Consider the following 17,193-nt stretch of genomic DNA (forward strand, 5'->3'; position numbering starts at 1 on the left):
GGAATTTTCACTTGACTAAAAACCTTCAACATATTCACAACAAACAGAACCCACACCTGTCTTACTCATGCTGCGCTGACGACTGATGGCACAAAAGTGGATTATGCAATAAGCTGATATGTGCATTAGTGTCACATTCTGCAGTGACAAAGCACTGTATGGAACGTCCAAGTGGATCAGTGCATGGTCTACATGGATCAACATTTAATTGCTTTGTGAAGACTCTGGAGCTTACTTCTCTTTAAATTCACATCCACATGATGCAGGGTGGCTGGGAATGACAATGACAGCGTGGCTTTTTAAATTACTGTCTTTCCTGTTTGGCCTCACCCTCTGCCAGTCGCAAGACAAGTGAATGTCCTTCCACAAACAAAACAAGGTATTCAAATGACTAATGTGCAAAACTCGTGTAGTTCAGACCATACGCATTCTTATGTTAAATGCAAGAAAATACATGCCTTTACTAATGCATTGAAACTTCACTGCCGGCATGAGAAATGAGCTAATTTTCTCAGCTTTCCTCTGTCTAGTTTATGAAATATGTGCACGGGGCATTAATGTGACAGAATCAGGACCGATTACGTGTGGTGAAAAATAACTGAAGACTTTTGCCTGCAAGGAGGGAAGCCTCTTTTTCAGAACATGCTTTAGATGCATGTATGAACCCATGCATCTACACTTTTCAGTTGCTAAATATGACGACCAGTTTGACAATTTCTCAGAAATCCACAGCAAAAGTTCAGTGTTCTACAGGCAGATTCCAGATCAGAAATAAAGCAGAAGATCCTTGTAGGGCTTGATGTCCTGCTGGTTGATTCCTATATGTAGACAGAGCTACGAGCACACATGGCATCATGTTGTTTGAGGACGATTATGATTCATTTGTAACCCACCCAGTTTTTCTCTTTCCCCCGCCAGGATCATTTTCTCTTTATGTGCTGAGTTAATCACCTCTGTTTCCTTTAGTTAGTTATGGTTCTATTTATGATTCCAGAGTAGAGACCACTTTTCTTTATCTACCCTTTTGTGAGTTTCATATGTGACTTTAAAAAAGCTGAGGGTGGGAATGCAGCAGTCAACATCAATACACAGTTTTGGAGATGGAAATTTAAAAACAGTCATAGGTTTTCATATGTGCCCGTACACATGCAAACACACTGACCACTGAAAGCAAACCTTTTGGAAAACTCCTCTCAGGGTGAAGATATGTTGATGCGTAGACAGAGAAATGGGAGATTTTTGGATGTGATGTCAGAATTTAGACTTAAGTTGTGAAGTTTTACCACAGTTTGTGATAGCCAGTCAGGTGTATAAAGGATAGAGAAGCTGTCATGTTTTTTAACAGCTTGAGTATAAGCAGTATACGGATTTATATATTTTTTTTAAATGTTGTATATGTAAAGCTAAACTAATTCTGCACAAGAGCCTAAAAGATCTTTGAGGAGCAAATTTTTGTGTTGTGACAGTTGAGGAAAGAATAGGGACAAAGATAGAAGGGTTAGGGCGGGAGATTGAGTGTTTGGCTCGTCTTATTGAAAAGGAAAAAAGGACAGCACTGAGCTTTACCAGCACAACAGTTGCTGCTTCACTGATTCTTTGAGAGCAAACAGCGGGACTGTTACTGACAAATCTCTTAGGCTCTTGGATTTTAAATGTTTTGACAAAACAGCAATTTTTCATTTTTTAAATAGTCCCTCTGTTTAAGAAACAAAAGCCCCTTGAGGCTGTTTTGACACTGTGCCGTTTATCAGAAGTTGGTCAGAATATGGCATTTGTGGATGAAAGGTGTCCAGTTGAGTCAGTCTACATGAGTTCAAATGTCAGCATTGTGTAGTATTGTACAGCTGTGAAATGCAGAGCAGTTAGTTTAACAAATAAGCATTTTGCTGCTTGCTTTAGTTTCGACAATCCCAGGCACAAACCCAATTCTTTGCTCTGTACTTCACTCTGTGAGCACATTTGAATGTAATGCACAAAAGAAGATCGCTCAACGGCTTTAATTAAATTAGAGAAATCCCCATTTCTGTGTCCACTTACAATAACTTCAGCACTATCTGGGACCTACAATAGAGCGGACCCAGAGATGGAATAGGAGCTTACAGACAAAAATACTCTGGGGTCGTGAAACGTTAAGCAGCAGGATTACGCTGAAAACTGAAAAGGAATTACACGTAAATCTATATATTCTGGACAATGTCTACCTAATTATTCTTGAATTCTGACTCTCTCGGGTGCCTTCCACAAAGCAGCAGTTCTTTAAGCAAGTTGTTATTGCTCAGTGTTTTTAAGGATTATTTTAGAGCTTAACCTGCTCCCTCAATTTCTCTTTTGTGTACCCAAAACAGTAATTAACTTTATTATGAAATAATAAGAAATTATAGTAGAGATGCCTCAAGTATAAAAGTACATTATTCATTAATCCACTTCTGTAAGCTGCGGTTAATACAACTGTAAGTGTGAATTAACTTTGGATATGATGAATGTAAGACCAGCTCCTCAGCTCTATGGCGCCATCCTGATAGAACCAGCCTAATGGGAGCATTAATAGTGGACCCAGTTGCCAAGGGCTAAGTACCTGTAGTTTATGAACATGATGAGTGTGAGAATGTTCAAACTGAATGGCTGAGATAGCAAAGTTACTTAAAGGCTGCACGATGGTGTGGTGGTTAGCATCGTCATGTCACAGCAAGAGGGTTCCTGGTTTGATTCCCAGCTGGGGCCTTTCTGTGTGTGCATGGGTTCCCTTCGAGAACTCCGGCTTCCTCCCACAACCCAGAAACATGCATGTTAGGTTAACTGGTGACTCTAAATTGTCCCTAGGAGTGAGTGTGAGTGTTCATGGTTGTGTGTCTTGCTTGTCTCTGTGTGGCCCTGTGATGGATCGGCGACCCGTCCGCACCCCGCTTGGATGTGAATCCATACAACACTACCCATATCCACTTTATTTAAGCCAGTCTAATTAAAATATTTAACTGATAATGATTAGCAGCGACCATGAGAGCAGTAAGAAATTACATTAGCACTTTCAAGAAAAGCATTTTTCCTAATTAGTTTGTAGATTTATGCGTCAAAGTGTTTCGACACAAAGCGTGACGAACAACTCAACAGTTCTGTTCAGAGTGATTTGGTGTCTCTCAATTGTGAGGTCGGAACTTGGAATATCTCCTTAAGGAATGCAGTGATGTCCATTTAAATAAAATGCCCTAAATTAGTCATTACTTAGGTGCAGAACATTTGTCACGTGTAAGACTGCTGGTGACACCTTCATGTTTCTGTGTTCAAGCTCTTATGTCATGCAAGAGTCAGTTTTTTCCCAGCTGTCTTCAAAGGTTGTCAGATTTAGGTAATCTGTTCTTTTTTTTTTTTAAACCTTTACCTGTGCCGTTAGACGTTTGTTTCTGGTTGTTGTCCTGCTTGAAACCATTTTTTTCTTTAAATTGGATGAGAAATGGTAATACTCTGATTTCATCATGTCTTTGCCAGAGGTGGCTAAGCAGCCCCACAGGATGATAAAACCTCCTCCATGTTTTACTGTTTTTCTTTTGCTCATGGGCTTTGTTGCCTGTAAACAAGCTAATGAACCGTGAAAGAAGAGAGCTCTATTTTGGTTTCCTCTGCCGTAAAACTAAGAAAATGCACCTCTGAAAGGAGGCAAACATTATTTAAAGCCCTACCACTGCAGATTTACACGCGTGGTGTTGTCTCACAACCAACACCAACCTGTGCAGTTTGACTGTCAAGGTTCTTGATAACATTATAACCCTCTCTAAAATTTGCGTTGTAGACTTTGGGAATCTTTCGATTCAAGCATTTCTGATGCTCTTAGAAAGCAGTTTTGGCCAGAGTTGTGGTAGTAAAACAATCATTCATTGATTAATTCAGGTGACGTGAACAATGAAAATCTAGCAAATACTTTTTATGTATGTAATTACTGTTCATCAACATTGGACATTTTCTCCTCTTATTATACAGAGTTGATTATTTGCATTTATTTCTTAAGATATGCAACAATTCTGTGCAAATTGTAAATTTCTCTGACTGAACTATAAAACCAACAAAGTAAAGTAACCAAGTCCTCAGAAAGTCAGTTCGGTTTGTGCCACAGTGGATGAAAGCAGGGAATGATTATCACAGAGAACAATATAAGACATTCAACAGTCAACACACAGTTGAAGAGAGACCCAGTCGTCTCCGTTAAAAACAAGCAAGATCAAAGCCGCTCTAAGGGCAGTTTTACATGAGGCTTATTGAGGTTTTGCTTTATTGTCTGACTGACAGATACTTGCTGCTTCGAAGAAACATTTTCCTAAATGCATTAGAGATCTTTAGCCCACATTATTTTGTGCAGCTATTCAATTCCCTGAATCTGTACAACATACTTGTAGAGTGACAGGTCAGCATGACCCATAGAGCCACAATAAGTACATTAATGTGTAGATAAGCTTGAACAGAAGTGTCTTTTAAGTTTGTCACTCACTGAATGTAAAACTAAACTAAAACAGTTATTGGCCTTCCATCTCCATCACATATATTCAAGTAGGTTAACAGCAACTCTTTCTTTAAAAAAATTCAATAGATACATCAACTGCCTGTAAACACACGAGAGGTTGTTTGAATGTCCTCCGATTTGTACAGTTGTGTTTTCATTGTTGTCTGTGGTGTAATATGATGATGCACAGCAAGTCTAATGCTCTTGAAATAGCTCGGGGATAAAGCGGCTGGCATCCTCTATAAAAGCTTTTTCAGGGTAGATTTCATCGCTGATGGTGGCAAAGTTATGTTGATAAAAAACACGGCACACTGCCAGTCAACAGAATGGCACATTATGTTTTACTGCACCAGATTTAACACACACTGAAGATTTGCTCCGACTATTGGAGATAATGAAAAGAAAAGAAGCGTGGTCACTATAATCTTAATTACACATTAACTGGTGTAAAAAAGCCAATTTCTGAGCTCCTGATAAGCACCAAATTTATAAAGAATAGTTCCCACAAAGTAATTTAATTCTAATGCCTAAATTGTGTTTTATTTTTTCTGTCAGCTTGTTTTAGCTGTACAGTAAATTGCCCAAATGCTGAGTCATTTTTACTACACCATCTGTTCCTGCGCATTAAAAGTCAGATTTCTGGATGACTGTAAATGACACCATTAAAAGCCAAATGACACGTCTCTCAAATCTGATTCATGCCACATTTAAAACCGTTTGTGATGTGCAGTCAGCTAATTGTTGTTGTAACTTCTCCTACAACTCAGTTTAAATGTAGTCAGTTATTGGATTGAAAATGTACAATCTGTAGTGTGTGCTTTTACACATTTTTATTTCCTCAGGCTTTGTGCTCCAGCGGACTCAATTTGAAATAAACTAATGGATCTTACACTCAAGTGGCAACTCTCCGCTTCAATTTGGCCTTTTAACACAAAGTGCCCAAATTGCAACGGTTCCGAGGTAATTGGACTCTGGGCTACTAAGCACTTCTTGGACAGCTGTGTGTCCTTTCAAAGTTAATTCATGCACGGAGCAGTTCACACACGACTCAGAGTTCATAGAGGGTTTAGATTGAGTTGCACTTATCTCTGAACGGATGAGGAGTTCATAGAGAGCCATTAAAGGTAAGTTAGTATGCCAAAATCCCAAGTTGGTCATGATTTATTTATTTTTTTAAATGGGGAGGTGCTTGCGAGAATAGATGCCTGTGGATTGATGAGTTTTATGGGTGACATGAAGATTATTTGAAAACTTAGAAGAAAAAAAAAGGAAAAAGACTGCAAAGCAAGGCAAGATTCTTTCTCCAGGATGTGACATGTTTCATTGTGAGAAATCATAAGCCGATTTCACAACTGGAAAAGCGGACAAAAATCTGAGGCTATCACAGAAGTGAAAAGAAGCAACTGAATGAATGAATGCAGCAGCAGTCTGAGTGTTCACATTCAGCAAAATGCCACTATAGAATTTTCTCTCTGTGAATGAAATAACTAATTAACACGGCTTCAACCTCCTGCAAACCACAAATTTACCTTTGGCAAAGAGTGCAGCACTGTGTCATGTAATAAAAAAGTGTTATTCATGGCTGCCAGGCAGACAGCAGAAGCACCAAGACGAGAGTTCCTCTCTGAAATGTGTGTGAATGCGAGCTGGCCCAGAGAGATGGTGGCTGCCGTCCGCGGGGACTGAAGCAGGTAAATTCTGGACACAAGCAGGACCACTGGAGGACAGGACGTCAGCAGGTGTTCTTCAGAGATAAGGACAGAGAGGGGATGAATGCAATAAATTTATTTTAGAGGGGAGGCTTAAAATTAAGAAACGTATATTAACAATCCAGAGGAGCAGATTGACATTATAAATGGAATTGAATTAACTTTGCCTGCCAAAATTGCATTTCAGCTCCTGATCTCAGCTTCATAGAACACAAGTTAATCAGACATGATTTGAGATTATCCATCACTGAAATGATGCGTGAAAATATTTCTTTTGTTGCCATCTTGAATGAAAATGACATTCAAGTAAAAAAAGGCAAAGGGATTAGATGGAAAACAGCAGATTAACAAGGTGATGTTTGACCAGTGATGCATTCACTGATACTAATGCTCACAAACGGTATCCCTGCAATTTGTCCTATCTTCATGTCTGCCGGGAGGTATGTTCTATTCTTTTTTTTACTCTCATAGGTTCATGAATTATTAAGATTAATTATCTCATCAGATCATCTCAGAGGGGAAACATGTCACAAGTTCATGAAAAAGAAATGCTGTCGCTGTTTGTTCACATCGAATCGTTGGTGTTTTGTTTGTCTTTCCGACAGTCTTCGACAGTGTGTTCACTGGAAAAACACACGGAAAGATCACAGGAAAAACACCATTTGCCTGATTGCAGAGGGACTTCTGTGATGGCTGCTTTTCTCTTACAAATCCCCAAAAAACAAGGCAACGTTTCCTGGTTGAGTTGTTGTTGACACAGTGTGGATTTGGCTGCCTCAGATGCTGCGGAAGACACCGAATAATCAACACTTCTAAGCAAACAATTTGCTGACAGCAGCTCTGCCTAATCTGGCTGCTTGCTTCTGCTGGGCGTAGTTTCAACTGTGACAGCTTTACAAACAGAGAGTGGAGATGAAATCAGAAGGCTTAACTTACAACTCGAACAGACAACCGCTTTTCATATCTTCCATGATTGCTTTCTCTTCCTTTCCCTCTTCAGTGCACCAGCCCCGCCGCTATCTCACCATCTCGGAGAAGCAAAGCAATGAGGCAAACAGAGGGAGAGAGACGATGAATAGTTTGTGACAAAAAAAGACAGAGAGAGGACATGGATCTAAAAGACAAAGCTGTCTCACAGAGTCCATGAGTCAGCTGACAGCACAGACAGGATTCTTAATTGCCCTTAGAGCATATTTCTCATCCTAGCTTCTGGTAATTGGACATGAACGCTGGTGATAAATTGCTCAGGCTACCTTGGATTTGGTGACGGCTTTGTGGCACCGGTGAAGTCAGGCTGTCACCCACAGAGGACGGATGTTTGCAACCCTTTTTTTTTTTTTATTTCATCCATTTATTCTTTTAACTTTCTGATTTTTCACTCAGAAGCATCCGATTCATTTCTGATTAACCCTTCCGTCGAGACCCACTCAGAAACCTATCACACTCACACAGAGCTTATTTTCATACAGCCAATGGAATCGGTCAATTTCCTGTTTAGCAGTAAGTTTGCCATTCTGCTGAGTGAAGGCAGTCTGCAAGGACACGGTGTTCAACAAGTGTGCGACCATCGTCAGTGATCACATCACAGCTAATAACACTGTAATAACACGTGTGAGCTGCACTTTTCAGGGCTCAGCCTGTCAACGATGAGACTCCTCAAGGGCCAGAGAGGGGGAGAGATTTCCAAGCATCTCACTCTTTTCTTCTCATTAGAGGAGACATAGTATGCCCTTCTTCCACAAGTTGACACAATTTTTCTGAGGTCTTAATGAAAAGTCTGTGACATGCTTTTGTCAAAATACCTCCATGAACAGACTACAGCAGCTCCTGTTCTCTGGAAGGATGTTTCAAGACATTTTGGGACAAATGTCGGCCTGCTCCAAACTTAGCAGGCCTGTCTCAGTCAGGGAAAGGCTTTGTGGCACCTTTGTGTTCACATGACGGGTATCTTTACTAAGTTTAATGGATTTTACGAGTCATACTCACCATGTGGTAACATATGATAAAAGTAATGTATTCCCTGTGTCATAGTAGAGTTATTCAAGACCATTATAATTATGGGATGGTTGCACTGAAGGCCTTGGCGTATCATAGATTGCTCACAACAACAAGTGCCAGCCAGGCTTGTGAGTTTGTTTTTTGGGGGTTTTAGTGACCCTGAATATATGCTCTCAAGCACAGAGAGTATTTTCTTTTTCAAAAAATGTCCCTTTCAATAAAATCTTTCATATTACTTTTAGGCATGGCTGCACTAGTTCTGTTTTGGTTGTTCGAGCGCTGCATCTAGCAACGATGAGCATCTTTATCGTGCTGCTTCAGCAGGAGCGGCTGGGCTTTATACGACGCCGTAAATAACGCGGTGATTCGCCTGGTGATGCTAATGTGGGCACCCTCCGCTTGAGACTTGCCATTACGGGATAAATACAGTTTAAAGAGTTTGTTCGGAAGCAGTCCCGAGCCGCTCTGGCTCGTTTCATCAGTTTAGTCACTGCGGCTACATCACACACACGAGCTGTCAGTCACAGCACGCTTAAACTGACGGATGTTCATTGCCGTTGAAAACAACCACCATAGATCTCCAATATAAATGAGTATCTGCCTCATTCAAGTCAACAATAATTCGAGTCATGGAGTCGCTATATTGTGTAGACATGTTTCATCAGGTTGACCTTGATGTGTCAGACTAATTAAAAATCAGAGCTGTTGTATTCCATCATGGATGTACCGTTGTGTCTCACTAGGTGGAAATGGTTTCAGGAAACAAGTTCTAAATGTACTTTGTCAGATTTGACAAAGCATGAAAGCAGTTATATGCTTCACGGTAGAAGCATATATCTCTCAAAGGCTAGAATGGATGGCTTTACTTTTTTCTGTTCTCCATACAGGGTGCGAAGACTTACTATTAAACAGTATAAGCAAAAATAAAAAGTTAAGTTAAGTCCAATTTACCTTAGAAACAACAACCAGTGAACGGTACTTGAAGAAACTTCTTTTAGACATCATGTTTTGCTTTCTGGTAGCGAGATCACAGAAAACATTTCAAACATGCACTCAGAAAATATTCCATTTCCAACCATCATTTAGCAGCAGATAAGTGCAACAACAAACCTTGGTTGAAATGTGGCCGAACTTAAGCTTTGAAACATTCCTAATTTATCATTTCTAAAATGCCAAGCTGTTAGTGAAGGACCTTTTTCAGAGTCGTTTGTTTTACAGGTCATTTTAACCCTTTTATCTTCACTGATCAGCTTGTTCTGCTCTGGTCCGTCTTTAAATTTGATATTACAAAAGGACAAGAACATTCCTTTCAGTTTGCTTCTTTTTTTTTTTTTTTTTATTCAGCAGATTTTTAATAGAATGCAAAGGTCCATTACGTGGAAACAAATTCAAACACTGTATCTGCTATGGCATAAAGAGACAGAAAGAGAAGAGACTGCCAGAGACAGGATCATTACCATTATTAGAATGTAAACTTTACAGAGGAGATGATAGAATGCCACGGGAAGGCATCCTTATGAACTGGTCAAAAAAGTGTGACAGTGCATAAACGACAAAACACTCCCCACAAAAACATCTGCAAATGTCATCACACAGATATACATTGAAGACAAAAATAAACTCACCCTTTTTTTTGTGTGTCTGTGTGGCTTCACCTACAGTTATATTCTAAAATAAAATCAATTTACACCTTTCAACATATCCTCACATTTACAAGAAATTCATTAGGGAAGCATTTGCTTACTGAAAATGGAGTTCTCCCTCAAAACATCCTGCCCGTTCCAGTAAAGAGGAAAGCGGGAATGAACTTGAGCCTCAGAGCGTGAAGAACATGATTGGCTGAAACACGTACTTAAGTATCATTATTATCATTCACACGGGAAGTCTGCTGAGAGGGTAACATAGCAAAAAACACAGATTGGCAATAGTGCAGGTTGCTTGAGCTCGTTGCTTGAGTAGTGGGCAATTAGGAAATAACAGATGAATGGAAAGGGATTTTTGTTTTAATGATTTTTTTTTAGGATTGCTAGTAAGCTCCGTTTGGAGCTTAGGAGCTCGCTGGAGGAGGGTCAAAAAAAATAACGAGTTGAAGAAAAAGCCAGACTGGAAGGATGAAATGTCAAAAAGGAAGAGTGAGTCAATGCTTGTCGTTTAGGTTAGTCTTCTCTCCAATGCGTCACTTGTCGTCCATGTTGGTCTTTGGAATGGTGTTAATCGAATGGTCGGTTTTGTTTTCTTTAACGGCTGTAACCGAACTCGTCTGCGTCATCTGCGCGGAAGTCTCCGTAGCGCCAGATGTTGAGCTGATGGGGAGAAAAAGAAAAGTTAATGATCCCGGTGACAGAAACGAGCAGTAATGCGGGGAAATTTCTGGTTCATTCGAATGAGGACTACATGTTAATTTGGCATTTGTAAATTACAAGAAGGAACATCAGAGGGTTAACGAGGACATCTTTTTTCGCCTATAAGGCACAAGCGATATGTGAAAGAGGCTTTTGTGCATTAGGATGGCCCACAACACTTCAGATACCATCCAGTCTATTATATCTCATGTTCCATTACACTGACACTCCTGCATCGCCTCATAAACCGTCACACGTGTCCCCTTAATGTCGCCTTAACCGCAACGTGATTGGAGAAAAGTGGATATTCAAATATTACAGAAATGGTCCCGTCCTTGTGTGCGCGCGGCTGCGTGGGAGGTTTCTTTTCTGGCTCTCAGAAGCATGTGCGCTCAGCTGTTAACGTGGTGATTCATAGCTAATTAGCAACTGTGCTAATTAGCGCTAGTTATTAGGATGCATGCAATGAATGAAGTCATTTCCCATTTCTCACACGGCTGCCTTTTTCCCCCCTTGCTCCTCCCTGACATCCTGGAAACATGGCAGGGCCTCTGATAGTGGTTGCAGCCTGTAAAACCACCAGGTAAATTAAAGAGTACAGGAAGGTATGAATTCTTTTAGAATGTGAAACCACAATCCTTTCTGTTGCATGTTTAAAATAAAACAGGATCCCAGTCTCTATTGTAGCTCCTGGTGGTTTCCTGTCTGAGTCTATGTGAGTCTTGCTGTTTAACATTGATTATGAGTAAATATAGATTTTCTTTTCTTTTTTTATGTTTTAGACTCAGCTTAGGTTAAAAAGGGATTCAGTGCTGATTCTCCCCTCTGCTCTTCAACAATCAAAGAAGCTGCTTGGTGAGTAAGTTTAAACACCCTCTGGGAAAAACAGAAGCGAGATAGAAATTATGACTGCTAAGACCTCTCAAAAACTTTCTAATATCACAGTTAGCTTTCCCGTCTTAACAGTAATCTGCAGCTAAACCAGAACCTCCATCTCACCAAAGACTTTGTTGTGAATTCAATTTAACAGACCGTCTTGATGAATGTCATCTACTTTTTATGTTCATTAGAGAGAAGAATGACAGATTTAACCAGGGTGACTAATAAGTTTGAGTTGAATTTCTCATGTTCTGTTCCATTCTTTGGTAGTTTTTACTCAGTTACTTATAGGAGTCCCTTGGTAGAATGGGACCTAGTCACTCAAGTCTTTTCTCTTCCGTTCTCTCGACCCCCAATTTATATTTTTTGAACACATCCCCACCCACATTTTCACAGCATGGACCTGGACAGACTGGGCAGCACACCATATTGGACAGAGGTGACTGCCAATTTAATGTGTGACATCGTGAGAAAGAAAAGCGGCTAAGAAGAAAGACACTTTCACTTTGATAGTTGATAGAAAAGAAGAACTGTAATGGTTTCTTTTTGTCATTAAATTCCGTTAAAAGTAGACAAACCATAATTATTTGAAGGCAGAGGTAACAAAGTCTGGGAGAAGTTCAGGAATTGAAAGGTAGTGGCGAGGACAAGGTTACTTACCCTGGCACTCTTGGCGGATTCTTGACTGTTCAGGTACTCTGTCACCTAAGGCAGAAAGAGATTAATCACCAACACATCACATAACTGCATCACACAAGATTCTTAAAGGATTACAGTGAATCAGTACATCCTTTCAACTTGCTCTGCCCTTGGAGACATTGCTTTTCAAGCTTACCAGGAAATGTACAAGTTTTTTTTTTTTTTTTTTTATAAACAGTTCACTTTTTGTAGGAAGGGCACTTACTCACCCTCCCTGCAACACTGGTTGAAAAGAACAAAGTGTTCTCTGAAGATCAACTGGATCAAGATAGCACAGTGGTTATATCACTGCGGGGCATGTGGTACGCACAAACCAAGCATAACCGAACCTCTGACGTCACATTATGGATCATCATTTGGGGTTGTCTCTTTATCAGCTGCATGCAGAACATCACTTTACGGTTTATGCAACAGCAGAAAGTCACTCAAGATGAGAGGCGCCTTCAATTCCTTGTGCCTGCAAGCCACGGGCCAACAACTCAAAGGTTTGTAGCAGCAATTTATACTCAACTGAAGTCGCAAGATGCCAAAAAGGAGCCACAAGCTAAAAGGGGGTAAACCCCAAGTCCTATTCGCGTTTTGTATAGAGACTGAGATTTATTCTACCGTTTGGTGCTGGGACATGATGTCAGAGAATAACTCATTATTAGAAATATTCATGCTTTCTGCCTTCAATAAAAGGGATATTACTTCCACCTTTATATGGCCAACCACATGGAATCAGTTTGCTGGTTTTCTACTTGCACCACAGTCCGGCATCACCTTATATTTAATACTTGTAGTCTCAAACACCGTATTTCTGACAAGTTAAAAGGTAAATTAATTCAGATGTGGATGACTGGAGACGGTCTTTTGTGACAAGTTTATTTCTACTCACTGATTTTTCTGTCAATGACCCAAACCTATCATGTTCTGGTAGTTAATCAAAAGGCTATTACCGATTGAGGGACAATAGTCCGTTTAATAATTGCTTGGGTTGGTGTGACGCCACTCGGGGGGGAGCATCATCTGCAGTGTGAATGCAGAGACGAAGGGAGAGAGAGGAAGAGGCCAGTGTGCAGTGTTGAGCATATTGACTGCTTCAGCTAGAACAGCCATTTAGCCTCATTGAACGAAGCAATGATGAATCATAGCGCAGGGGGTGGGGTGGCCAATGGAGGACAGAGAGGCAGAGTTTGCTTACAGTGAAAGTGGATGATGTACGGACCTCGGAGAGGAGACTTTTAGACCCTCTGTGTGGAGTTGCCCTCCATCATTCATTTCAGACCAACTGAAGAATAAGGTTTATTAACACACACGCACACACACACACACACATACAGCGTTCAGCCCGAGCGGACCAACGTCATTTCAGTAAAGTTCTGGTCATCTTTCTTGAATTAGCAACAGACTTTCGTATGCCAGTGAGAGGAAATGAGATTGCAGCAAGTTTACATGTAGTGAGGAATAGTCATTGTATTCACATGATAGATTCAATTGTACACTGTTTTGTCACTGATTATAGTAGCAGATGAGCTGGCGTTCACACTCAGAGGCACACACACTAGAACAAGCGTGCCAGATGTTAAAGCAGTCGAGTGTGGATGGGGCTCTGGAGTTTAATTGCTTAGCTAGCTTGTGCACAGGGGTTGATTTGATAGCTACGCTGCACATGGCACAGCCAACATAACAAACCTACAGCTGGAATGAACAGAGACTCTGTATAAGCACATGTGAGTGTGCGACTTGGGAAAATGCTGTGACTGCACTAGGCATCCATCAAAGCCGACTAGAGATGAGTTGGGTTTTTTTTTGGAAGGGGTTGGGATATGGCATCTTAGTCCCATCAGGCAGATGTCACCATATGGAGGACCAGTGGACGATATTTCACAGACACAAAAAGCCAGTGATTGCATTTGGGCTTTGGAGGAGGAGCTGTCAGTGCCCACAGCGGTTTTAGCTGTCTTTACCAAGCGCAGCGCTTGGAAAGATAAGGGTTGGTTTGAAATGATGCAGAAGAGGTTCTCACATCTGCCGACATGGAATCACCAATATTTCAACACAAAAGGTTACATTTGTGAGGAAAATGACAAACCAGGAAAAGCTCAACTTTACAGGAAATACATTCCAATAAGACTGGGTGTAAATGGAAATGATTATGTGACAGATGCAAAGTCAAGAGCACTACAGTACAATGTGCACAGATGAAATGCTGCCATTTTGAAATGATCACGGTGAGCCTCTTTGTACTCTGGTCGGGAGGGTGCCTTCCCCGGCTCGCCCTCATCTTTCACGGTTTTCCACACTTTCGATAAATGAACACAACAGCACAATCAGCTTAACCCTGATAACGACTGACTTCGAGTTTTAAACAGCGCCACGCATCCGGATTCCTTTTCACAGTTCCTCTATTGGCTCCAGTAGGGAAGCATAAGGGCTCATTTATGACACCAACAGAAGCGAAACTCATCTGGCGAGGCAAAGACAAGGAATGTCTCTCATTAATAAAAAAAAGAAAAACTGTAATATATATACAAAGTGAGGATGGAGAGGTATGATACAGGATTGTGTTTAAATAGAGGTGATGTTCCAGCAAAGTAGACGTTAATAATAAGAGGCTTAAACCTGATGAGGCTCCAGATGAAGAAAAGTGTAGAGGATAAGGAACAGCTAAATAAATAAAAGAATATGTAGTGATTGGGGGGGGTTTGAGTCACAGGGCAGCTGGTGACGGTGAGCTTGTCTGGATGACCCAACAGGGCTCCCATATGCCAGACAGATGTCATTATGGTGAGCAGTGGCCATGGACACTGGCACCAGAAAATACAGCTCGGCATAATGCATTTACGTCCATGATTGTGTACGATTAACCATACGGCTTCATTTCTAACAAACAACTACACGTTCAAGTGAGTACAAGAACACCGCGAGTCAGTTTTACTGTATGCAGAAAACTGGAGAAAGCCTCGGTGGGTGCAAGTGTGATGCTTTCTGTAAGCTGAACGACAGGTGGTGTGGATCTACATGGATCTGGCGGTTTGGCACTTGTCCGTTAGTCTGACTGGCGCTGGCTGCGGTGCCATGTCCAGGTGGTGTTCTGGGAAACGTGGTGCGAGAGTGATGGAGGTGAGCAAGGACTAACGTGGCACTTTTTTGACACATTGGGTGTGAGCTGCTTTCTCTTGATTTCACAGTTGAGTGAATGAAACAGATTTTTGGACGAAGCGCGTATGAAAAGCAAGCAAATCATAGGCGTTTCAGAGCCTGGTTTGTACCCCGAATTCTTTCTGATGACATGAAATGTCAGGTGACTTAAAAACCACCGAAGCTATTCTTTCAAGGTTTCTCATTAACAGCAATGACAATCAAGACACACCATCTCCTTAACAAGCAAACTGCAACCATCCCACTCGAGGGAAAAACAAACAAAAACTCACAATCTCTCTGCTTTGCCCCATTTTCTTTCATGCTGCTCCAGCCATCCTTTTTATATCTTGTTTTACTTCCCCCCTGCCTGCAATCTCAGTCTCCCTGTGACTCCAGTGAAAGGAGAAAACGCTGCACAACACACTTCATCATCTGAGCGTCTGCTGGAACAGAACGGCTTTTATGTCTGCAGCTCACACTGTTTTAACTTGAGTGTACTTGGATGAGCTGTGGATTGTCCTAAGAGACATCTCTCGTTCAACATGCCTCTGCATGAATACTGCATGGTGAGCTGAGAGGAGACCATGCTTTTGGGGAAGTCTCTTCAGACTTGTCATTGCACAAATGGGAGAGCAGGGTTTGCCTTATAAGCATCGTAACAATCCACAGAGGATCCTTGAACGCTCGTCTCGTGTGAAAGTGATAAGGAAATTCCAGAGGGCAGGTGGAAAGACTGACATTGAGTAGCTTCAGTTGTGTTTACATTAAATCAAAAGAATGCCTGTATTAAAAAAGGAATTTACAAGAATTCCTAAAATGTGTGGAAAGTATTTTGATGACTTTTCGCTGCTTTAAGAGCCTCGCACTGCCATTGGCTGCCGCTCTCATTTTTCCTGAGCTGTCCAGGGTGGAAGGAAACTTTAAAAAATGCCAGAGTTCTTTTTGTAGAACATCAATTTTGTATAGAGGCAGGAAGAAAAAAAAAGAAAAGAAAAGAAAAGAAAAGTCAGACTAAAAATAGTTTTATACAAAATTCTCCTCAAAAACCATGTATTTTTTCAAATGAAACACAAGGCTTGCATACACATGTGTACGAATGTCATTGCCCTCATCTGAGGCAAACTGTCCTGTTGCTTACTGGTCCCCCTCAGCATGGCTGTCGGAGGAGATCAGACGCTTTGGTGGGAACTAACATGACAAGCCCACCAGCATGGATTCATAGAGTATGGAGGTCACACTTATGTAGAACACACGCAAATACAATGTAAGCACCAACAGCTACACTCTCCAGTGTGTCCCCAGAGGCACCGGAAACAAAACAAGTCTCATCTGCATACTATACATCGTACTAATACATATTCCACACTTAGTTTCTGAAAACTTAGTTTCAGAAGAGAGTTTTACTCTTCTGCAGTGAGGAAATAATACAAGTTTGAACAATTCAGTGCCTCCTGTCCTCTTTTCCCCTGTGGGTGTGTGGGAGGGGTGATGGTGTGCCTGCATATGTGTGTGTGTGTGTGTATACATCTGCAAAGGATGGAATGGCATTTGTGAAGTGGTGCATGTCGCTAGGACATGTCAAAAGGCCCCTCAGAGCAGTGGCAGCAGGGGAGGCAAATGCCTGTGCATGTTTGCATGTATGCGGATGTGTGTGCAGTCAATAATGGGGGAGCAGAAAATGTCCATTAAAGGCCCCATCTCTACGTGTAAATGAGGTATTGAGCCATTGGTGGGGAGCGGTCATGGTGTCACACAGCCATGGAGCTCAGTGGGGCTGTGTGTGTGGGGTGGGTGTGTTTCGTGTTTAATTTTTTCATTTCTTCTTCTTCTTTTTTTTTTTTTGTTTAATAGGGAGGGAGCTCCTGGTAGTCTAAAAAAAAAATGAAGGCAACAACTTGAAAATCAGTTAATTGGTATTCCAGATAAGGCTTCAAGCCATTAACTTTCAGAT

At 41.2% G+C, this 17,193-nt stretch overlaps 1 protein-coding gene across 1 annotated transcript in view; it reads right to left on the reverse strand.

The window, feature by feature from the left end:
• Positions 1-9,509: 9,509 nt before the first annotated feature.
• Positions 9,510-17,193, reverse strand: part of snd1 (staphylococcal nuclease and tudor domain containing 1) — a 152,593-nt gene continuing 144,909 nt past the window's right edge. Inside the window, exons 23-24 of the mRNA XM_072377184.1 lie at positions 12,078-12,122; positions 9,510-10,499 (exon numbers count right to left, since the gene is read on the reverse strand). Of these exons, the coding sequence (XP_072233285.1) occupies positions 10,434-10,499; positions 12,078-12,122 (111 nt within the window). The 3' untranslated portion in view covers positions 9,510-10,433. The remainder of the gene's footprint in view (positions 10,500-12,077; positions 12,123-17,193) is intronic.

The sequence above is a fragment of the Leuresthes tenuis genome, unplaced genomic scaffold (genome assembly GCF_036924035.1).
Source record: "Leuresthes tenuis unplaced genomic scaffold, fLeuTen1.0.hap1 SCAF_23, whole genome shotgun sequence".
Taxonomy (NCBI): Eukaryota; Metazoa; Chordata; class Actinopteri; order Atheriniformes; family Atherinopsidae; genus Leuresthes; species Leuresthes tenuis.